Genomic DNA, 25,378 nt, shown 5'->3' on the forward strand with positions numbered 1-25,378 from the left:
AGAAGAACAGAGACGTCAAACTCACGCGTGTTCACATAATGCTGCCAGGGAGTGAGGGAGGGAGAGATGCATGGAGGGATGCAGGGAGTGAGGGAGGGATGCAGGGAGGGAGGGAGGGATGCAGGGAGGGAAGGAGGGCAAGAGGGAGGGAGATTCTAATTTACGTAAACAGTCTCTCTGGTGTTTTTCCTCCACTTGTGAGCGGAAGCTGAGTAACTGGAGGGAAATTATGGCTTGGGTAATTGTGTGGGTCCAGCAGGATACTGGGAAATATTGCTTACCCTTCTACGATGTAAACTTGGATAAGTCTTGATGATTAAGGCTTTCCAGGCTTACGTCTGTCTCAGTGAGTGTTGAATAATATATATATATATATATATATATATATATATATATATATATATATATATATATATATATATATATATATACACACAAGAAACCAGCTCAAAGATAATATACCACTCTATCACGCTTCAAGATATGAAAATCGATATATACCTATATATATATATATATATATATATATATATATATATATATATATATATACAATTACAATATGACGATTATACAAGTCCACGATAACTTCATGAAGGGTTAACCGCACTTCAGTAGAAGTTCGGATAATTTGGTCTACTGAACCTCCCCAATACACGACATGTTCCACGGAGGAGATCCCCTTCGTCAGGTGTAAACAACTGACTGAGTTTCACTTCCTCACACATATGCAGAGAGATTGGTCCCACTCCCCTTAACCCCCCAATGTCACATCAGGAAGAGGGTACGAGTGTGTACGGTTCTGTGCGCCTGGGTTGGGTGATGAAACTTTCGTGAATTGATTACACCTGATGAGGCAGGATTCCCTCGTGAAAACATACAGTGGACTGTAGTCTCTATTGACTGAATTATGGTAGTGGAAAAAACATACGAGTATTACTAGTTGTGGTAGAGCCCCGACCTGGGTTGTCTGAGAGTGTGGTAGGTGGTAGCGACAGTGGTACTGGTTGTGGTAGTGCTGAGGGGATAATAGTGGTAGATTAATGTTTCTACCAGACAAGATATCAGTGGTAGGTGAGGTGCGAGTTCTGGCGTGTGCTGAAGAAATAGTAGTAGTAGTAGTAGTAGTAGTAATAGTAGTAACAGTAGTCGTAGTAGTAGTAACGGTAGTCGTAATAGTAGTAACAGTAGTCGTAGTAGTAGTGGTAGTGGTAGTAGTAGTAGTAGCAGTAACAGTAGTAGCAGTTGCAGTAACAGTAGTAGTAGTAGTAACAGTAGTCATAGTAGTAGTAGTAGTAACAGTAGTAGTAGTAGTAGTAGTAACAGTAGTAGCAGTTGTAGTAACAGTAGTAGTAGTAGTAACAGTAGTCATAGTAGTAGTAGTAGTAACAGTAGTAGTAGTAGTAGTAGTAACGGTAGTCGTAGTAGTAGTAACAGTAGTCGTAGTGGTAGTAGTAGTAACAGTAGTAGTAGTAGTAACAGTAGTCATAGTAGTAGTAGTAGTAACAGTAGTAGTAGTAGTAGTAGTAACGGTAGTCGTAGTAGTAGTAACGGTAGTAGTAGTAGTAGTAACGGTAGTCGTAGTAGTAGTAACGGTAGTGGTAGTAGTAGTAACAGCTGTAGTAGTAGTAGTAGTAGTAGTAACATGTAGTATCAGTCCCACCAATTACTTCAGTACAAGTGTCCACCAATATGAACGCTCGTACTGGGATGGTAGGTACCATAATCTTGATGTGGTCAACCAACAGTTCAGTCTGGTGGTGTCATAAGCAACACATGGACCATGATAGTGGAGGTATAGACGTAACACAGCCAGCAACACTACCAGGTCAATACTCCTCCAGCTGTGTTACACCCAGTGTTACCAGGTCAGGCACACATCATCATTATCCTCTACGTCCATCCTGCAGTGTAAATAAATCCTTCCTTGTCTCCCTGTTTACATTATTTACGTCTCTTATTTTCTGCTTTTTGATTGTAAATTGTGGTATTATTATCATACTCTTTTTTTTTCATACAAGTTCTGAACAACTCTGGCTTTTGATCTCGTTTTCTTTCTTTAACGTATACACTGTATCATCCTGGACCAGGTAATTCTTACGAAAAGTTGGCCATATTTTTTGCCAGGCAAGACTTTTACTGGGATTTAGTGTCACCTAATGAAGGTTTGCTTGGGTCTCGTGGAGTATGATTGGGGGGTATTATTGTATCATCCTCTACACGGTAAATACAATGCAATAAACGTATATGAATAGAGTTGGTTTGTCACACACACACACACACACACACACACACACACACACACACACACACACACCTGAAGGACTGGACTCCTACCTGACCATGTTTGCTGATGATGCTCAAGTCGCGAGGGAAGTAAAACTCGAGGAGAACTGCAGCAACTTACAAGGGGACCAAGACAAACTCCACATTTGCCCTCATACTTTGCAAATAGAATTCACACCAAATAAATGTAAAGAAAGGAGGATAGTACACAGTTAACCAAGGAAATAGATATGAACATTATCTAGCTGGAAATAAGCTGCAGGAATGTGTGTGTGTGTGTGTGTGTGTGTGTGTGTGTGTGTGTGTGTGTGTGAGTGACTATGTGTGAGTTAAGATCGTCCTTACCTTGTCGCCAGAGCGTCACATAAGAATGTCACATTAGACAAACGGTGTGCCAGCAGATGCGAGTAAATATTACAACAGCATTCGAATACACGGATAAGATGATATTCAGAAACCTATTCCCCGAAGGCACGAGGGCAAAATTAGAATATTCTACCACGACGGGTCAAAAAAGCACAAAGAAATAATAGAGAAGGTCCAGAGGAGGGTAAGAAAAAAAAAATAGAGCCGGAATCAAGAGAATCGCTTTACATGGAAAGGCTAGAGGTCTTAAATTTTGCCAGTCGTGGAAGAGAGAAGAGTGAGAGGTGACCTGAACACACACACAACCTTATAATGTTGAAACGAGCCATGATGACAGGTCTCCGAAAGATGCAAAGTTAGAACAACCAGAGGACACAGCTTCAGATTATGCAAGGGAAGTTCATGCATACCATAAACGTAGTGGCTGAATGAAGTAAACTGAAATATGAGACTTGAGAACGTGGAGAGCGTACGGGAGTTCAAAATCCTGCGCGAAAGTTAAAGATATGGCTGTCCCAAGAGAGTAGAACTCCCTCCCTCGCATAACACTAAACGAATACAGAATAAACTCGTAACTTACATACACGATCATGACATTTTTGTCTCTTAGATGAGAATCGAAATTTTTACCATTCTCATCATTAATACAATTTACGTGAGTGAGGGGGGAAAAAAACCGATGGTATAAAAAGAGTTTTCTCTCTGATGTTTTTCCATTTTCCTTTTTTTTCCTGCTTCAATCTTTTTTCTTTTCTCTGTCTCGTTCGTATTATCTTACATCTTCATCAAGTGAATAAACCACAACGAAGTAAATGAATCACAACGAATACACTTATCAGCCCAGTACAACGAAGTTGAATGAACACAACGAACACACTGTGATGGCCCAGTACAACGAAGTAAATGAATCACAACGAATACACTGTGATGGCCTAGTACAACGAAGGAAATGAACCACAACGAATACACTGTGTTGGCCTAGTACAACGAAGTAAATAAACCACAACGAATACGTTGTATCAGCCTGGTATCTACAACCCTGCCCTATCCCCATAATTCGCGACCATTAGTGGCATTAAACAACACCATAAACACGCTCGTAATGAGCCTAATTTCTACGACTGTTCCTTTGGAAGGAAATGTCATCTGGGCAGCAATTGGCCAATTATAGATCACAACAATTATTCCACCAAGTTTCCAGGGAATCACAATTGTGGGGTCATCGCGTGACCTGGGTAATGTTATTATGTGTTGTGATGCCAGGGTTGGCCAGTTTGCCTGCCTGCCTGCGTGTGTGTGTGTGTGTGTGTCTGTGTGTGTGTGTGTGTGTGTAAGTCAGAAGCTAACTGAATAGGAAAACAGAGTGACATTTACACAGATTAGTCATTCAAATGTTCGCGATAATAACCCACCATTCTGAGATGAGAAGAATGCTTGCAGAACTGAAGGACTGAAGAAACATAATGTTAGTATAGCAGACTACTATTGGACAATTCATACTCCATATACACATCTGCTTCCACAGGCATATATATATATATATATATATATATATATATATATATATATATATATATATATATATATATATTCTTTCATACATGCTCGCCATTTCCCGTGCGAGCGAGGTAGCGTCAAGGAAAGATGATTTCTTCTATTGCAAAATGATACATGAGGGGAAGATTTCCAGCCCCTCGCCTCCGCCCCTCTTAGTGTCTTCATATATATGTATACATATATATATATATATATATATATATATATATATATATATATATATATATATATATATATATATATATATATATATCAATGAGCGACTGAACTGCCAAAGGAAAGAAAAGCAGACAAAGGAAGCGACCTCACACTATTCATTCAACCCCAGCGAGGTGACACCACACACACACACACACACACACACACACACACAGAACACGACCCAATTTTCCTCCTAATTCTACTCAGGAATGAGACATGAATCACGCAGTTGGGCATAATTGATGAGGGGAGGAGGGAGGTGGTTGGTTGGAGGCGGAAATGAAGGGAGACAAAATTTATATATACATCAATGTTTATTCTCGGTGCCAAACACACCCACACACACACACGTAGCATTTTCTAACCCCGCGCTATAAGTTACCCGTAATAGACAATTAGGATGCAAATTGCACAATAACAAGGGGGGGGAGAGGAGAGGGAAGAGGGGAGGGAGAGGGAAGAGGGGAGGGAAGAGGGGAGGGAAGAGGGGAAGGGAGGGGAAAGGGGAGATCATGTGCTTTATTATCTGCAGTTCATCGGCCAGAGCAGCACAGCCACACGTCCCATACACACACAAGGCTGTGCTAGCCGAGTATATATATATATATATATATATATATATATATATATATATATATATATATATATATATATATATATATTGGAAAGGATCACTCTTGTGTCTCCCCTGATGATGTGATTATTACACGAAAGTGCACTTGGGAACTTTTCGTGTTTCATTTTCCCCGTGGAGAGAGAGAGAGAGACAGAGAGAGAGAGAGAGAGAGAGAGAGAGAGAGAGAGAGAGAGAGAGAGACTGTTGTCGGGGCACAACAGGCAAACACGACCACAGACACATCACACAACGCTTACGCCTGAAAGTAACTTCTACGCCCACAATAGCAGCCACCCACAATAGACAAGCCGCTCAAACTCGGTCGTAATTTCAGTCGTAATTCGATAACAAAACACACACACACACACACACACACACACACACACACACACTGGTGTTGAGCCAACCCACAACGCTAAAACTTTTTAAAACCCACATACCATAAACAGCTCCCACAGGGGCCCCCCTGGAGTAAACAATGTCCTATTTTGCCAGTTCGTTATAATTAAAGCCTAATTATTCTGTTATTAAACAGCAGTATCAATCATCACACTCCAATCCGATGACAGACACGGTCAGGTCAGATACAGGTGTGGTAAAGGAATGGGATCCGGTTAATTTAGTTACCCCCATGACGTTACAGGGTGGAGGTGGATTAACAGAAAACGAGGATCTTTCAACTTCAATACTTGAGGAAAATATAATTATAACAGCAAAGATAATTATCTTTGCTATTGAAATTATATTTTCCTCTATCTACGGTTGAAGAGAGGACTAATCAATGAAAACGAAGATTCGAGAGTGAAGATTACTGGAACATTATATTAGAAGGTGGTCATGTGTAAAGTCTTCTGTAAATAACTTACGTGGATTTCTGGTAAATTCGTAAGGTATTTACATAGGACACGAAGAGTCACTTCATATTTAATGACTAATATGTAACTCTTACGTACCCAAAACACACACACACACACACATACACATATACAAACACACACACACACACACACATATATACACGCGCGCGCGCACACACGCACACAAACACACACATACACATATACACACGCGCGCGAGCGCACACACACACACACACACACACACTCCTGAAAAGCGTCTCTGGTCACAAGAAGAATATTTGCCCCCAAACGCCAGTGAGAGAAGCTGTGAGTAAAGGAGAAGAAACGACATGAAAGGACGTCGACCTTGGACTCAAGACAAACTATATTTACACTGACTTACAATTTACTTCTATATTTACACTGACTTACAATTTACTTCTATATTTACACTGACTTACAATTTACTTCATCCACTGCAAAATCTAATATGACCCAGCTTTCCTGCTTCTCATTTGCATCTGACTCGACTTTCTGTTCAGTAACTGTTGGAATGAGAGCTGGAATATATATATATATATATATATATATATATATATATATATATATATATATATATATATTCTTTGGAAACAAAAAAAACAGAAGGGGGCCAGATGAGGATATTTCCTCAAAGGCAAAGTCCTCTGTTCTTAACGCTACCTCGCTAACGCGGGAAATGGCGAATAGTATGAAAGAAAAGATATATATATATATATATATATATATATATATATATATATATATATATATATATATATATATATATACCGGGGTCGACGTGCTGGCAATAGATTGAACCAGGGCATGTGAAACGTCTGGGGTAAACCATGGAAAGTTCTGTGGGGGCCTGGATGTGGAAAGGGAGCTGTGGTTTCGGTGCATTACACATGACAGCTAGAGACTGAGTGTGAACGAATGTGGCCTTTGTTGCCTTTTTCCTAGTGCTACCTCGCGCGCGTGCGGGGAGAGGGGGCGTGCCATTTCATGTGTGGCGGGTGGCGATGGGAATGGCTGAGGGCAGCAAGTATGAATATATACAGGTGTATATATGTATTTGTCTGTGTATGTATATGTATGTATACATTTGAAATGCATAGGTATGTATATGTGCGTGTGTGGGCGTGTATGTATATACATGTGTATGTGGGTGGGTTGGGCCATTCTTTCGTCTGTTTCCTTGCGCCACCGCGCTAACGCGGGAGACAGCGACAAAGTACAATAAAATAGAATAAAATGAAATAAAAATCTATATATATTTATACATATATATATATATATGTTTATATATATATATATATATATATATATATATATATATATATATATATATATATATATATTTGAATAAATAAATGAATGTGTGTGTATATGTGTGTGTGTGTGTGTGTGTGTGTGTGTGTGTGTGTGTTTCCAGGCGCTACCTCGCTGACGCGGGAAACAGCAACCAAGTATCATAAATAAACACATAACCCAGCACCCGTTGTACGGATAGTGAGAGCGTCATCTTCCACACAGCCAGCCTTCCCCCTCGTCAACCAGACAACCAACATCCAAGAACAGACATCCAGCTTACCCCTCGACCAAACAGCTCACAGCCAAGAAGAGAAAGCCAGGCTACCAATCAACCAGTCAGCCCACAACCTACGAACCACTGGATTAGGTCGATGACGAGTCAAACAATTCAGATGAGACATGAGTTTGGAAGGAGGCTACAAGCACCATGTGGCCATCACAATTACACAGGTCGCAGTCCTTCGTCCAACCTCTCTCTCTCTCTCTCTCTCTCTCTCTCTCTCTCTCTCTCTCTCTCTCTCTCTCTCTCTCTCTCTCTCTCGTGCGTGCCGTTCCTTCGTCGGTCCACCGAATCAAGAGAATCGAGTACCACCAAGTTGGCCATTGTCGCCGTGTGCCGCGTCCAATACCGGGTATCGTCTTCGTCGAGGCACGCAAGGTTGAGTGGTATCTTCTTTCCTATGATATCAGTCATTGGCCACTACGATAGCAGCACCACCACCCTCCTCCTCCTCCTCTTCAGCACCCTCCTCCTCTTCTTCAGCACCCTCCTCCTCCTCTTCTTCAGCACCCTCCTCCTCCTCCTCTTCAGCACCCTTCTCCTCCTCTTCTTCAGCACCCTCCTCCTCCTCCTCTTCAGCACCCTCCTCCTCCTCCCCCTCCTCCTCTTCCTCTTCCTCCTCTTCCTCTTCTTCCTCGTGTCGATATCATCATATACCCCATTTCTGGTGTTCCCAAGCGCCATCTACACTGTGCTCTCGACTCGACGATTCAAATGTGTAACTTCGTTACACAAATGACTATTAAGAAATAAAAGGAAAAGAAAGGTAACTGATACAAGAAAATACGACATATGGCAAATATTTTTCTTAGATAACAGAAAGTCTTGAAAATAAATTATTTCCAGATACTATATGGACACTTTGCCTTGAGAAACAAGACAGATCGTGGGGAAAAAAATAATACTTTCGAAAAGTAAATGCATCTTTTTCTTCTTTTTTTTCTTTCTTTTTAGAGGGGGGGAAAGAAGTAAATGAGATTATTTAAATGAAGGGAGCGTCAGGAAGCTCTCGACCTGAAAAGGGAGAGGGAGAGAGCAAACACACCAGGGCTCCCTTACCTCTCCCTCCACTTAACTCTACTTTTCTCACCCCCAAACACTCTACCTGTTCTAACCTCCCCAGGGGTGCTTCAATCCCTCCTCCTCCTCCTCCTCTTTCCCCCACCGCAAGATTAACACCCCAGACCCTTCCCAGCCTAGCCTCACCCACCCCTTAAAACCCTCCCTGGTTAGACTCCCAAGGGCCTCCCAACCTCCCCCCCAGCGCACGAGTAACACCCCAGACACTCCCAGGGATAAGGGAAACCACCTCCCCTTCTCCCTTTTTTTCCGATCTAAGAGGAGTCCCCTCCCGCGATTCAAGGGAGGAAATCCCCAAATCCACCCACCCAGCCCTTAACATCTGTTCTACTTGTTCTAAATCGACCCATTCCATATCCCCCCCCTGACCTGTCTTTCTCTACTTCCCACCTCTTGTCCCTCTCCCTCGACGCTGCCCCTGGCCTCTGTTGGTGATGATCATCACCAACAATACTACCACCACCATCACCATCACCACCACGGCATCGCCAACACCACCAACCACACTAAGCGATCGGACCAAATCATTTCTCTCTCCATTTCACTTTCCTTCTTTTTCTTTAACCTACAACGGTACAGTGTACTTTGCATTTTACACACACACACACACACACACACACACACACACACACACACACACACACAAACAAACATACACACACACATACACATAAGTAAAGAAAATGCAAAGTTTCATGAAGACCAACCCTCTCCTGCCTCCGAAAGCGAGCCAAGGGGAGTCAGAAGGCGCTACATGAAGACCCAGGAGTAGGCTGTATAATACAACGACCGCATGAAAAGGGCATAAACCTGGTCACGACGTCCTGGGAGAAGAATATAACGCTCTACACACACGTCCAGAACCTCCTGGGAATACCAGTCAAGGTGGCGAAAGACGCTTACTATTCCATAGTCGAAAAATCTATCTAAATATATATATATATATATATATATATATATATATATATATATATATATATATATCTTACTGATACTTAGTCGCTGTCTCCTGCGTTAGCGAGGGAGCGTAAGGAAACAGACGAAAGAACGGCCCAACCCACCCACATACACATGTATATACATAAACGCCCACACACGTACATATACCTACCTATAGATTTCAACGTATACATACATATACATACACAGACATATACATATATACACATGTACATATTCATAGTTGCTGCCTTCATCCATTCCTGTCGCCACCCCGCCACACATGAAATGGCTCCCCACCTTCCCCCCGCGCGCGTGCGAGGGAGCGGTAGGAAAAGACCAAAATATATCACCACGAGGATAATGAAACAAGATAAGTTCCCAAGTGCACTTTCGTGCAGATAGATGGGTACATACATAGGTCCAATTTTTTTCGTTGGCACGCAAATGCATATCCCATCAACATACAAACACCTTATTCCCGCACTGTTCCAATCATGCTCAAAACTGCAGAAGAAATCTGTTGTTTTCCCAAAGCCAAGTAAAACCATTTTTCTTCAAGACTGAGCCTTGACCAGACGACACACTCATAATCACATACCCTGGGAGATATATATATTTACCACATCGTGATCCACTGTAAGCCATAATGATTCAAAATCAATATTCCATCTCCCTTACGAAAAAGCCGATACTTATCCCATTGCTCTAATGTCTTCTTTCTTCCACCTCAGATCATCTGGGGATAGTGAGGGGTGGGTTATGTGATGGTGATAGTGTAGCGGTGGTGCTGTGGTGACAGTGGTGTGTGTGTGTGTGTGTGTGTGTGTGTGTGTGTGTGTGTGTGTGTGTGTGTGTGCGCGCGGCCGGATGGTCATGTGGTGGTGTATTACCGGTGGGGGTTTTATTGTGGTGGTACGGGATAGTTGTGTGTGTGTGTGTGTGTGTGTGTGTGTGTGTGTGTGTGTGTGTGTGTGTGTGTGTGTGTGTGGGTTAATGGCACGTTGGCTGAAACTTTCATTTTTTTTCTTCTGTACGACAACAGTCCTCAGTCCCTTGACAGAAGTCTCCAGTCGAAATTACCCAGACAATGAACGAAGGAAAACGGAGGTTGAGAAGATAGTGATGATGAAGACAAAACACGATAACAACGAAGGAGGAGAGATGTATATAGTGTGTGTGTGTGTGTGTGTGTGTGTGTGTGTGTGTGTGTGTGTGTGTTGAATGTCGATCGGTAGTGTAGTCATTATAAGAAAGAAATCTAAGGTCATCAATTCTCGACAATTCTTGTTTGCTGATGTCGCAACACTTCTGTGGCTCAAATGTGTTTCTCTCTCTCTCTCTCTCTCTCTCTCTCTCTCTCTCTCTCTCTCTCTCTCTCTCTCTCCTGCTTTGACGCCCCGTCGTGGCTGGCATGTCTCGCTGTCTATAGTCTCTTCTTTTTTCCTATTTCTAAAGTTCCAGGCGGCACAAACCTTATCGTTTCCTATCCTATTAAGCAACAGACTCATGGGAAAGCGCCATGTATATAACTGTTCTTGTGTATCATGTTCTATATTCAGTCATTTCAAATGTTAATAAAAAAAAAACAGCTATTAGTATAAGTCAAATGATTTATCATAGTTAATATTAATCAAATTAATGTAATCAACTTTACTCTCCCAGGTGTACAGAACCCCCACACACACACTATGCCTACTAACTAATATCTACATATCACTAATATCCAGCTAATTAGGTTTGATATTTCCTTTAATTAATGATAGGTTTATCTTTTTTTTAGTAATAGCCAACTAGATTTGAATACGCAATTCCCATATGCATAACTGTATCATCACTAACCCTAAACTAATTTGACGAACGCAACATCTCGTTTACCTACGTAAAGATACACTAAATCAATAAATGACACAAAAGATGAATTCTATTAACTCACCTGAAGCAGATTCCGCCCCCCCCCCCCCAAGCTAAATGTAATTATGCTAACACAACTATTCATTTACCGACATAAAGTAGTTATCTTAGGAAATCTGACTCTTATTAAATTTGGCTTTACCATTATAATTTGGCTTTACCAAGATAATTTGGCTTTACCAAGATAATTTGGGTTTAAGATAATTTGGCTTTACCAAGATAATTTGGCTTTACCAAGATAATTTGGGTTTAAGATAATTTGGCTTTATCAAGATAATTTGGCTTTACCAAGACAATTTGGCTTTACCAAGACAATTTGGCTTTACCAAGACAATTTGGCTTTACCAAGACAATTTGGCTTTACCAAGATAATTTGGCTTTACCAAGATAATTTGGCTTTACCAAGATAATTTGGCTTTACCAAAACAATCTGGCTTTACCAAGATAATTTGGCTTTACCAAGATAATTTGGCTTTACCAAGATAACTTAGCTTTACCAAGATAACTTAGCTTTACCAAGATAATATGGCTTTACCAACACAATCTGGCTTTACCAAGATAATTTGGCTTTACCAAGATAATCTAGCTTTACCAAGATAATTTAGCTTTACCAAGATAATTTGGCTTTACCAAGATAATTTAGCTTTACCAAGATAATTTAGATTTACCAAGATAATTTGGCTTTACCATTATAATTTGGCTTTACCAAGATAATTTAGATTTACCAAGATAATTTAGATTTACCAAGATAATTTAGATTTACCAAGATAATTTAGCTTTACCTGCATATAGAATTTGCCCCACAACTAAGATTAGATTATTGTACCTTCACTTGCCTACGTAAAGTAGTTACAATGTTAAGACATTTGACTCATATGAGAGTCCATTTTGAAGAGGTAGAAGCTGTGATGACTAAGTGTGTTGTGTCTGTGCTGGGCAGGACCCGAGTTCTGGGGGGTGATCAACCCAGCCTGGGCTATGTGTTCCGAGGGCAGGCGACAGTCGCCCATCAACCTGGACCCCAGGACGCTTCTGCATGACCCTAACCTCACACCCATAACATTGGACAAGACCCAGGTACGTTCCTCACATTGTTGTCTCCTCCTGACGTGTGGGGTGCTGGTGCTGACGCTGGGGGGGCCTGCTGCTGACACGTCTGATGTGTGGTGGTGCTGACGATGGGCCACTGACATCCCTGCATGACCCTAACCTCACACCCATAACATTGGACAAGACCCAGGTACGTTCCTCACATTGTTGTCTCCTCCTGACGTGTGGGGTGCTGGTGGGGAGGGGCGGGGGGGCTGCTGCTGACACTTCTGATGTGTGGTGATGCTGACGATGGGCCACTGACATCCCTGCATGACCCTAACCTCACACCCATAACATTGGACAAGACCCAGGTACGTTCCTCACATTGTTGTCTCCTCCTGACGTGTGGGGTGCTGGTGGGGAGGGGCGGGGGGGCTGCTGCTGACACTTCTGATGTGTGGTGATGCTGACGATGGGCCACTGACATCCCTGCATGACCCTAACCTCACACCCATAACATTGGACAAGACCCAGGTACGTTCCTCACATTGTTGTCTCCTCCTGACGTGTCTGGTGCTAGGGGCGGGGGGGCTGCTGCTGACACTTCTGATGTGTGGTGGTGCTGACGATGGGCCACTGACATCCCTGCATGACCCTAACCTCACACCCATAACATTGGACAAGACCCAGGTACGTTCCTCACATTGTTGTCTCCTCCTGACGTGTGTGGTGCTGGTGCTGACGCTGAGGGGGCGGGAGGGGGCTGCTGCTGATACCTCTGACGTGTGGTGGTGCTGACGATGGGGGGGCCTGCTGCTGACACCTCTGATGTGTGGTGGTGCTGACGCTGGGGGGCCTGCTGACACCTCTGACGTGTGGTGGTGCTGACGATGGGCCACTGGCACCTCTGACTAGTGATGGTGCTGACGCTGGGGGGCCTGCTGCTGACACCTCTGACGTGTGATGGTGCTGACGCTGGGGGGGGGGGGCTGCTGTGACACCTCTGACGTGTGGTGGTGCTGACGCTGGGGGGAGTGCCTGCTGACACCTCTGACGTGTGATGGTACTGACGCTGGACCGCTGACACCTCTGACGTGTGGTGCTGCTGACGCTGGGGGGCCTGCTGACACCTCTGACGTGTCATGGTGCTGACGCTGGGCCTGCTGATGACACCTCTGACGTGTCATGGTGCTGACGGTGGACAACTGACAACTTACCATTCAATAGATATTTAATCCTAAATCATAACCATAAATATTTCATGGGTTTTCTCAATTTTTTGACCTGCACGCTTTATTCTAAGGTTATTCATATATATATATATATATATATATATATATATATATATATATATATATATATATATATATATATATATATATTCCTATGAGTCCACGGGGAAAATGAAACACGATAAGTTCCCAAGTGCACTTTCGTGTAATAATCACATCATCAGGGGAGACGCAAGAGAGAAATATAACAGTCAGTTGATATACATATAAACTCACACATAATGCACGAGTTATAAACATGTCTTGTGAACCAACCCCCAGAGAAAACAAAAATGCCTCGCAAGTCCTGATCTTTACCTCATAAATGTACCACCACGTCTAGGAACGCCGAGAGTGACCATCCTTGACCTATGACCCAATAACACAGCTCAGGTCCGCTCGTGTTCTCTCTTTTTAACAACAGCTGATCCCCGACAAAGACGGACTTGCTTGTACCAAAGGATGATTTAAATCCATCCAGCATCTCCTCGCCCATCGACAGCAACAGATGACCTCTCTTAACCTGTGGCACAGACCGTAATTCTATACCGCACCCTATGGTGACCTTTTGGTCAATGGTGTTCCCCTTGACTATGCCTACAGATGATAACACTACCACATGATAGGGGTCGGTCACCTTCGTCAACGCTGTATCACCGTTCGTGAAGAGAGAGAAGTATAGCTTCATCGAAGACGTTCCTGGATCAAAAGGCGCCCACTTTTACCACACTCCCGCGCGAAGCGTAGCCTCGAAGCTGGCAGGAACCTGGGTGGGGCTGCTCAGTCAACTAACCTAGCCCGACACGGGACCTCTAACCCTTATGAAAGAGGAGTTGATAACAACATTACAAAGTCTAATGCACTATGTACTTCCTCCATGTTTTATCTAAAGATCTCCTGATCCCAAGTGATTATATATATATTAAAGATGAACCCTGTCTATCTCTGCGACCTGAGACATTTAGCCTCAAAGTATGATCTGGAAAAAGGAACCCAGGTCATCTGGACGCCCTCACATCATCCACTACGGGTCATGTCTGGCCACAGTGACCTCCCGGCGGCGTCCATGGGGTATTCGCATGACCAAATGGTTGACGTAGTAACAGAAGCCGCCATTATTACGTCATTCACTGCGTCCTTAAAATACATCGTGTCAGATCTAGACCCGACCTCAGTTCGGTGTGACACAGCAAACACAACTTCACCAACTTTTTCCTTTTCTCCTTAATGAAAGAATCATACTAAAATTACTACAAAGGTTTCTCGTTCAAATCGAGGAATTATGTAGTTTCGGATCCTACATCCCTGATACTACGCTTGCTTATGATGGCGAGAACATCGACAATGTGTGGTAGTATGTGTTGTATATAACTGGCAACGCTCAGGCAAGCAGAAAACAACAACGCATGACGTGTTTATGACCGTAATGTTTCGTGGTGTTGCTGAGAACTGCTGTTGTCGTACAGCAGCCGTCAATCATGACGTAATAATTATCTTAAATGACACTTTATATGAGCAAGTGTCTACTGTGGAAGCCCATGTAGGATTCTGTATACCAGATAGTTTACTATAAACACAGCAACTGGATCAAACAGGGATATGAAACATTTACGGGCGAAGTCGTCTTGTGACCTCTGGACACTCACTGCCTCTAAACCCCTCCCATCTCCGGCTCCCGGATCCTTCTTCCTCAAATTTGTAAGTGCACTTCAAACTCCCAGTCGGCGGCACATCTCAGACCCTGCAGATTAACGTAGGATACGAGGCCATTTTTAATAATGTGCCAACCCGTTCTTAATGTCATCTATCCACCTGAAAACCCAAACACCATCATTCACCCAGCTCCTCCCATCTTTATATTTCACTAGATGACATCAAATATCAAGCTATTGTCAATTAGGAAAAACTAAGAGGTTAAATAAGGTAAAAGCAAGTAATACACATATAAAAACATCAACAGAACCTGACAAAAAACAAACGAATCCCACCTAACCTCACCTAAGCCGGAATGATAGAAAATGTATACCAGCATTAAGTCTCCTAACGAGGCTCGAGCTTCGTCTTATGTTTTGTTAAAATCTGGCGCTACCCAAGCTGTACACTTCCTCGAGTGTAACGTAAAATTCCAACTAGAATGGTGTGAACTAAGATAAATCTGAACTGATAAGGTTACGTGAAGTATTCATACGTTCTGTGTGTGTGTGTGTGTGTGTGTGTGTATATATATATATATATATATATATATATATATATATATATATATATATATATATATATATATATATATATAATTCTAAAAGTGTAGTATCTATTACTATCATCAATCCCATACTATCTCTGAAATACTGTTGCCATATTCAATATCGTTTGGTAGAAAAAAATATGCTCTTTAGATCATGCTCCGCAGGTATTTCTGTCATAACACAGAACAATGTGTGTAATCATAACACGCAAAACATATATAACCATTTAACAAAGAACAACGTGTGTAATTATAACACGCAAAGCATGTATAACCATTTCACAAAGCTTATTTCAATGACGAAGTTAAATCGACTTTTAACATGATAATTTCAGTAAAAGGTTAAAAAAAAATCTGCTGACATTATTATATTTCAAACCTTCTATTCATTAACTCCATGCCCCCCAGGTGACATAATTTACACATAAAAACATGTAGAAATATAGAATATTTGGTTTGAAACGTTTATCCGAGACGTCAGTTTACGTTTTAAGCTTTGAGTTATCGAATACGATCAAAAATTTACATATTCCAGGCAATGTCCTCGACTCAGAATTCTGGGACGCGTCAAGCCAAAGTCTCACAGAGCTATTTGTTTCGAAAGCGTTCGCTATGTCTCCCTCCAAGCTTACATCAGGGTTTCGAACACAGTCAGTCGAACCAGTAACGAACCCTCTGCGTCCACTGGTCATTCGGTTCAGCTTCGACCGGACACTCAACGGGATTTGGAACAAGCCCGACTGAAGCTGTACTGAACCCAATGTTTCAGCAGACAGGGACTCGGGGCGATTAACAGCTTCGACCAGACGCGTGTTCCGAGTTGGTACAGAAACCTCATGCATGTCATGAGACATTTGGCAACAACTATACGTCCGAACACCGAACAACCTTGAATGGTGGTAGTAGATTCCAGGATGAAAAAAGGCATTTCATTACCGTACGACACCAACAGATAAAATACATCTTGCTGCAAATTTCACTAGGAACCCACAAGAACCTAATGCGCTGCAGAACTGCAATAATGATAAGGTAAAAAAAATATAGAGTTCTCAATAAATTACTCATTTAACAATCGACGAACGACCTTGGAAAGCTCTGTTGATATTAGCAGAGTTCCAAGAAAAGTTCAGCTAACACGAACGTAATTACACCAACACTTTTGTCAATTAAATGTTAAAAAGAAAAAACACGTAATAACGGTTGGAACAGCAAAACTCAAGATATAACGAGCTTCAACTATAATAGGAATAGCGAAACTTAGTTAAGTATATATATATATATATATATATATATATATATATATATATATATATATATATACATATATAAACGCACTTTAACAATCATCGGAACAGCTAAAAGCAAATAAAGCCAAAAAAATGACAAAGCGCTTAAATTGTATAAAAACAAAGCCCAGATAAAAAGAAAAAGTATATAACCATAATATCGTAATGTTTACCTTACCTTGAGCAGAGCCACTTTGAAGGTCGAGGTGACGTTTGATAGCAAAACAAACTTACTTAACAACCATGTACGAATACTTGGCAGTAACAACAAAGATGATCAGTTACGATTACTTGGCACCTTTAAATTGTCGTCCAGGTTCTGTATATGTTTGTGTTGCCATCAAGACTTACCTGAACAATGAGCAGGAGGCGGCGAGATGTACCCTCGACTCACATGTTGATGATTCCACCTGAAAATCACCCACACACACAATAGTCAGTTTATCACTTACTCCTCGTTTAAAACTAGTGTAAGTAAGTTTTCAGGGCGTTTTAGGGACAGTCTCTTTTTCTATGCTAAGCTTAGAATACAAGTCACACTATTCCTGTGTTCACTAGGAGTTCAAACACAGACGAGAGAAGCTCCAGCGTTTCTGACACACTGGCAAAACCCGGTTGTACGAAGATGGCTACGATGCACAACCGATTTAACTTCTCGTATTGCACAACTACCGGATGCGGTCATTGTCTTAACCGTAACAACGCTATACCGATCACCATTTCAACAGTGTTGTTCTGCATTGTACCTCATGCCACTCGGGCCTTTTACAAGTCCTAATACCACGGTTAACGAGTAAAATAAAAATGCGAACACCACCTCGTGACAACAGTCCAACTCAGGAATGAGAATATAAATGGAAGAAAACTGACGGCAACAGATTGGGGACGGAGTTGTCAGTTCAGTGAATATGTATCGAATCATTTCACGTTTTCAAGCCTCATGTGAAGCATGCATAGACTAATGCTTTTAACCAACAGGGATGGTTTATATTTGATATTATCTAGGGTGAATCACAAAGATTAGGGAGCCCTTTAGTTATTAAGAAATTTTGACTTTAAATATTGAGTCGTTTTGGTAATATCATCAGCCAGTGTAGGGAGATGGACTACCTTGCTCTTATCAAGTTGGACAACACCGTTCGAATCCTCTTTGGCCAGGCGGTATCGTGCTGAATTGAACATTCTTATAAAATACAACTTCATAAATTTCGCGAAGTTGAAGGAGCATATAACATGACCAATGCTTAAGAGAGTAGCGAAACTTTCAGTCCAGCAGACGACATACGCCACAACAACGGCGCCATCTATATGTTGCCTGTTGCTCACATGGACCGTAGAACCTCACGATTTATTTTGATCATACATTCATACAGAGAACCCTATGATGCTCAACCTTGCGTAGATTTTACATGAATCTCTCTCTCTCTCTCTCTCTCTCTCTCTCTCTCTCTCTCTCTCTCTCTCTCTCTCTCTCTCTCTCTCTTATCCTGTAATACGCTCTAAACAGGAACGAAGAGCCAAAGGAGGATCATCTATCTTCTAAGACTTAGCTACCTCACTCATGCGGTAGCGAATATATATATATATATATATATATATATATATATATATATATATATATATATATATATATATATAATTTTTTTTTTCTTTCTTTTAAACTATTCGCCATTTCCCGCGTTAGCGAGGTAGCGTTAAGAACAGAGGACTGGGCCTTTTTTGGAATATCCTCACCTGGTCCCCTCTGTTCCTTCTTTTGGAAAATTAAAAAAAAAAAAAACGAGAGGGGAGGATTTCCAGCCCCCCGCTCCCTCCCCTTTTAGTCGCCTTCTACGACACGCAGGGAATACGTGGGAAGTATTCTTAATCCCCTATCCCCAGGGATATATATATATATATATATATATATATATATATATATATATATATATATATATATATATATATATTCTTTTTTACTTCCTCCAAAGCTCTTTTCCTCGTCCCTTCTTTACCCACTTCATTAGCCTCTTAATTTTTCAGTGAAGGCACGGCCTTAATGTGGGCTTTTGTCCCTATATATTTATATATGCTCGCCATTTCCCGCACATGAACGAGGTAGCGACAAGAACAGATGGCTGAGCCATGGAGGGTAAAAAATCATTCCCCTTGGCCACCTGCTCCCACCCTAAGTCGCCTTCTACGACACGCTGGAAATACATGGGCAGTATTTTTTCTTCGCCTGGTTGAGGTTACATCACGAGTGAAATGTCACACTTGCAATGGCTGTAACGCTGGGAGTAGAGTGTCGTCAAAGGACTTCTCACTCTTGAAGGAGCATACCTTTCCCTGCTACTGATAGCAGCACTGACGGAGGCAGCAGGAGCATATGATAAAGGTCTTAGGTAACATCAGGACTCATTCGTAGAAATTTCTCCTGGGGTAATTATGGATAAATAAATGTATCATAAAACAAGGTATCTGATCAATTTTAAGCCTACTTGGTGATCAATACTTTGTGAAATTCTAATGTAATACCTAAAATATAATGATAAACATCCTAGTCAATAAAACTTCTATGAATAACAGAATGTCAAATTTATCGTACCTAAGCCACATTTTCTTTTAAACAAAAATCACCAGAGAAAACGTGCGGAACTGTGACGTAATTTACTTCAGCGAAACAATGACAGATCTGTAAATCTAAAATAACCATGTCTGTGGACTGCTCGTTAAGACAGTTTACCAGAACCAATGTTCTCACGTCGACACACATTGCCTGAGACTATTAGTAAGAGTGACTGTAAGCCGGAGGTATGTGCATATAATGAAACAACTAGATAAATAGCACAACACACACACACACACACATACCATTACAGGTCTGTGTGTGTCTGTGTTCCAATGGGTGTTGAAACTTTGTGAAAAGTTTACACCCGATGAGGTAGGTTTCTTTCGTGAACCATGTAGTAAATTGTAAAGTTTCAAAAAAAAAAAAAACATTAGAGCTACGCTGAAATGCTATAAAGTCAAGCGAGTTGTAAATTACAAAACAAGGAACCTTATCATGAGCAACCAGTTATACATAACACAAGACAACATTACAAGAATCCAAAGTGGTTTATGATCTCAGATGTCAATAATGAGAATGTGAGCTGCTTACTAACATGACATATGTACGTGGGCAGCACAACCTGGACACTATCCAGAAGAAGACTCGCCCTACACCTGCAAGATGGCTCCATCAAACTACATGTCACCAAGATGCACAACAACACTGCCCTCACACGAGAGACGAATGTTAAGTCTACAAGGATACGACGCCATGAACAAGACACAAGACGCCTGCACATCTACAAGGATACTACGTCATGAACAAGACACAAGACGCCTGCACATCTACAAGGATACTACGCCATGAACAAGACACAAGACGCCTGCACATCTACAAGGATACTACGCCATGAACAAGACACAAGACGCCTGCACATCTACAAGGATACTACGTCATGAACAAGACACAAGACGCCTGTACATCTACAAGGATACTACGCCATGAACAAGACACAAGACGCCTGCACATCTACAAGGATACGACGCCATGAACAAGACACAAGACGCCTGCACATCTACAAGGATACGACGCCATGAACAAGACACAAGACGCCTGCACATCTACAAGGATACTACGCCATGAACAAGACACAAGACGCCTGCACATCTACAAGGATACTACGCCATGAACAAGACACAAGACGCCTGCACATCTACAAGGATACTACGCCATGAACAAGACACAAGACGCCTGCACATCTACAAGGATACTACGCCATGAACAAGACAAGACGCCTGCACATCTACAAGGATACTACGCCATGAACAAGACACAAGACACCTGCACATCTACAAGGATACTACGTCATGAACAAGACACAAGACGCTTGCACATCTACAAGGATACTACGTCATGAACAAGACACAAGACGCCTGCACATCTACAAGGATACTACACCATGAACAAGACACAAGACGCCTGCACATCTACAAGGATACTACACCATGAACAAGACACAAGACGCCTGCACATCTACAAGGATACTACGCCACGAGCAAGACACAAGACGCCTGCACATCTACAAGGATACTACACCATGAACAAGACACAAGACGCCTGTGCATCGTGGACCCACTAATCATTAAGGAACAACACCCAAAACTCACCAACCAGAACACATTTTAAGACAGGATACCACAGCAACACACCTTAGGCTTGCGTAACAACCAATGAGCTCGCAGCGCGCTACTTTCACATCCGCTTACTGGTATTACCCCCCCAGCCTCACCCAGCTACCCACAGTCATTCCCAGCTGCTCCACCGACCTCTCCACACGCTCCTGAAGATGATTTGATGGATTCATATCAGATACATGGAGATAACTCTAACAGGTACCCTATACAACCTCCCTAGCCCTGTGAGAGGAGAAGTTAGACAACTTAAGAAAGAATCTGATAAGAAAATAGTTAACCGGTCATTTTAACAGAATATTATATACATGATAACACTAATGATAATACAAATAATCATAATTATGATGATAATAATGTTAATAATAATAACAATGATAATAATGATGCTACTACTACTACTACTACTACTACTACTACTACTACTACTACTACTACTAATAATAATAATAATAATAATAATAATAATAATGTATGTATGTATGTATGTATATTTGCGTGTGTGGACGTGTGTATGTACATGTGTATGGGGGGGGGGGTTGGGCCATTTCTTTCGTCTGTTTCCTTGCGCTACCTCGCAAACGCGGGAGACAGCGACAAAGTATATAAAAAAAAAAAAAAAAAAAAAAAAAAATAATAATAATAATAATGGTAATGATAACAATAGTAGTAATAACAACAATAATGATAATAATAATGATGATAATAATAGTAATGATAATAACAATAATAAAAATAATGATAATGATAATAATAACAAAATAATAATAATAATAATAATAATAATAATAATAATAATAATAATAATAATAATAATAATGATAATATCAGGTATGTTTATCCACCAAAGACAGACAAGTTACATCAGATTTTACGGAAAGTTTGAGAGTAGAGGAGCAACATTTCCCTCTTGTCATGTGGCAAGAATAGGAGGAAATGTTATCAGACTTGTGGAGGGTATTGGGTAGGAGTGAGGCCACAGTGGATGATGACACAGTGGGTGAAATACAGCAAGTGTGGCAGGGTGGAGGACCTCACAGTGTGGACGGGCGAGGGTGTCTGTGTTATACACAGGAAGGAACGAAGTATAGGCTGCCGAGCATGAGGGATCTGAATGGGTCATACTGTGATGTATTCCAGGACTGTTGGGTTGGGGGTTTATATAGAGTAGTGTGTCTGTCGGTGAGGCCAGAAGGTAAGGTTGTGAGGTTGAGGTGGTGAGGAGGGACATGGTGCAGACACAAGGCTGTGAGGGACTTAGTCCCTCCCTGGGTGGTGACATGAGCTGTAGACCTGGAAGACAAAGTAAATACACTCTGGAAGTGTAGTAGTGTATATATACAGTAGAGAGGAGACAGTTATACAGTATACTGGGAAAGCATTGTGTGAAGGGAGGGACAGGTCAAAGCTCAGGCAGTATATTACGACAATGGTTCAGGCTTCACAAGGGAGTCTTCGGTGAGGCTTTGCTGGTGAGAGATCAGGACGACGTGTTATGGTGCCAGGGTTTGTGAGGGACCTCCTCCTCCTCCTCCTGCCTGGGTGAGGTGCACCAGGCTACTGACCGACTCACGGTTGTGGAGCGGAGCTGAGATACAATGTTCCTGGGGAAGGAAATGTGGGATGTGGATGTTGATACACTGTTCCTGGGGAAGGAAATGTGGGATGTGGATGTTGTCAACATGCGGGAGACTCAACATTAACTGGGGAAATAAGTTTGAAAAGAAAAGAGGCTGTGGGACTGAAAGTTCTGGGTACTAAAGAGTGGAAGAAAGTATATTTTTCTCTTAATGTATCGGTGAAGTTGAGGAAAAAGTGTGACCGTCGCTTGGGTGTGAGAGCAAAATGGGTTTAGGTTAATAGATGTGTGAGCAGAGAAGCGCCACCACTGAATTTAAAGGACGGACGCAAGATCTATGGCTGGGGGGAGTTGTAGATACGAGCAAGACGAAAGGGTCTATATAGGCAAGTAGTGTGTGTGTGCCATGCTAGACGCTGTCTTCCTTCACGCTCGCTACATTTTACATCATTTTTCTATCTACATACTTCAGTTGCCCTGATCACCTACGATACTTATACCCAGATTGCCTTCAACATAATTCAAAATCAAAGAATGGGACTTTAACGTTTTGCAGATAAGCAGTACAAACAAAATAAATTTTCATATTTTTTTGGGGGGGTCACTAGTAACTTTAAGGTGTGTTTGCCCCTCTCTGTTGCCCATTTCCCACACTTGCATCAGTCTAGAATTTACAATGTTTCACAGGCATATGTTTAACATTATTCCCAGGTCACTAGTCTACTTAGAAAAAATGATGTAGGTCGAGACACAAGTCAACTCCCTTACCACAACTGGAACGAGTCCCCATTTTGTAAACTCATTCTTCCTTGAATATCACTCTCACGTAAACTATAACAACACGACGCGTTCATCCACCCTTCCTGTAAACTCCTACTGTGATGTAAACTTCCTCCTCTCTGCCCCTGGGTATACTCTCCTTCCACAGGTAAACTTTCCTCTCACACAAACTTACCCCTGGCGAAAACTTAACCTCTCTGGTAAACTTACCCCCCCCAGCTCTGACCTCTCCGGAGCACCAGACAAAAGACGAGAATTCTCTTTCATATTTTACTTTCACACATACGTTGTCATCACATACGACCAAGGAGAAACAGGATAAAAAGGGAGAGATTATGAGGCTGGAGAATACGAGAGAGAGAGAGAGAGAGAGAGAGAGAGAGAGAGAGAGAGAGAGAGAGAGAGAGAGAGAGAGAGAGAGAGAGAGAGAGAGAGAGAGAGAGAGAGAGAGAGATGGGGAAAGGGGAACAGCAGATGAAAGTTAAGCTAACAAAAAAAAAATATCATTACACGTTGAGGTGGCATTATCCTACGTCTTTTAAGCCCAGCGATCTGATGTGAGGCCGGAGTCTTAACCCTGGCGCACCTGAAGTGTTCTCCAGCGAGGTGATGCGCTGGGAAGCGTCGCCGCCACAGCCAAAGTGGGGCTTATATTACCAAGTTACTGTTCATCGTGCCTTACGTACTGAGCTCAAGACTATCTGTGTTGTGTTTGACCAACACCCCGGGTCTGGTCGTCCCCATTTCGGTTGTGATAAACACTCAGACATCTCATCATTAATAGAGTTGTAGCTGTTAGCTACCGAATGAGCCCTAGATATATCGAGTTATACACATACGTCCTAAAGAGGTTCACCAGTATTGCTGGCCCTCTTACATTGGAGTGGATCGCTTTAACATTCATGTGGATGGCGTGAGCATCGCTTGATCGTCCTAAAGAGGTTCACCAGTATTACTGACCCTCTTACATTGGAGTGGATCGCTTTAACATTCATGTGGATGGCGTGAGCATCGCTTGATCCCTTAAGTAGAGACAGTACTTAACACCTCATCTTATATTGCTTTGCCCCCCAATATATGGTGAAGGTATAAGGTTAAGTGAGCAATGATTATTAATTCGCATCTTAACGGGTGATGATTTAAATACGGGTTAAGAAATACTTATTCCCGTGAGTAAAAGACTTAGAATATCGCCTTTGATACGTTAATAGTTTGAGAATATAGACAACGAATTCGTAACCTAATATTAATTCAAGGTTAAAGAAAACGAGCATACTCCTGAATGATTTGATGATATCATATATAATCAGAGACCAAATACGTATTATCCAGGGATGTGACAGTGTTGAGTGGGCCGTGTTTACATAGGACCAGATATGCGGCAGATGTCCAGGGTCATTGTGTATTGATGTAGGACCACAGAGTGTATGGTACCATAGTGTTGTCGCTCCTGTCAGAATGTATACCAGTCTATGAGGCTCTTTGATAAACGCTGGAATGTGTGTGTGTGTGTGTGTGTGTGTGTGTGTGTGTGTGTGTGTGTGTGTGTGT

At 41.9% G+C, this 25,378-nt stretch overlaps 2 protein-coding genes across 2 annotated transcripts in view; one reads left to right on the plus strand and one right to left on the minus strand.

Annotated features, from left to right (window-relative positions):
- Window positions 1-17,789, minus strand: part of Vps16B (Vacuolar protein sorting 16B) — a 512,904-nt gene extending 495,115 nt beyond the window's left edge. Inside the window, exon 1 of the mRNA XM_071674702.1 lies at window positions 17,596-17,789. The gene's annotated coding sequence lies outside the window, so the exon portion shown is untranslated. The remainder of the gene's footprint in view (window positions 1-17,595) is intronic.
- The window catches only part of LOC139755931 (carbonic anhydrase-related protein 10-like), a 341,538-nt gene that overhangs the window by 228,565 nt on the left and 87,595 nt on the right, over window positions 1-25,378 (plus strand). The window contains exon 4 of the mRNA XM_071674704.1: window positions 12,354-12,490. Within this exon, the coding sequence (XP_071530805.1) occupies window positions 12,354-12,490 (137 nt within the window). The remainder of the gene's footprint in view (window positions 1-12,353; window positions 12,491-25,378) is intronic.

This window comes from Panulirus ornatus, chromosome 20 (assembly GCF_036320965.1).
Source record: "Panulirus ornatus isolate Po-2019 chromosome 20, ASM3632096v1, whole genome shotgun sequence".
Taxonomy (NCBI): domain Eukaryota; kingdom Metazoa; phylum Arthropoda; class Malacostraca; order Decapoda; family Palinuridae; genus Panulirus; species Panulirus ornatus.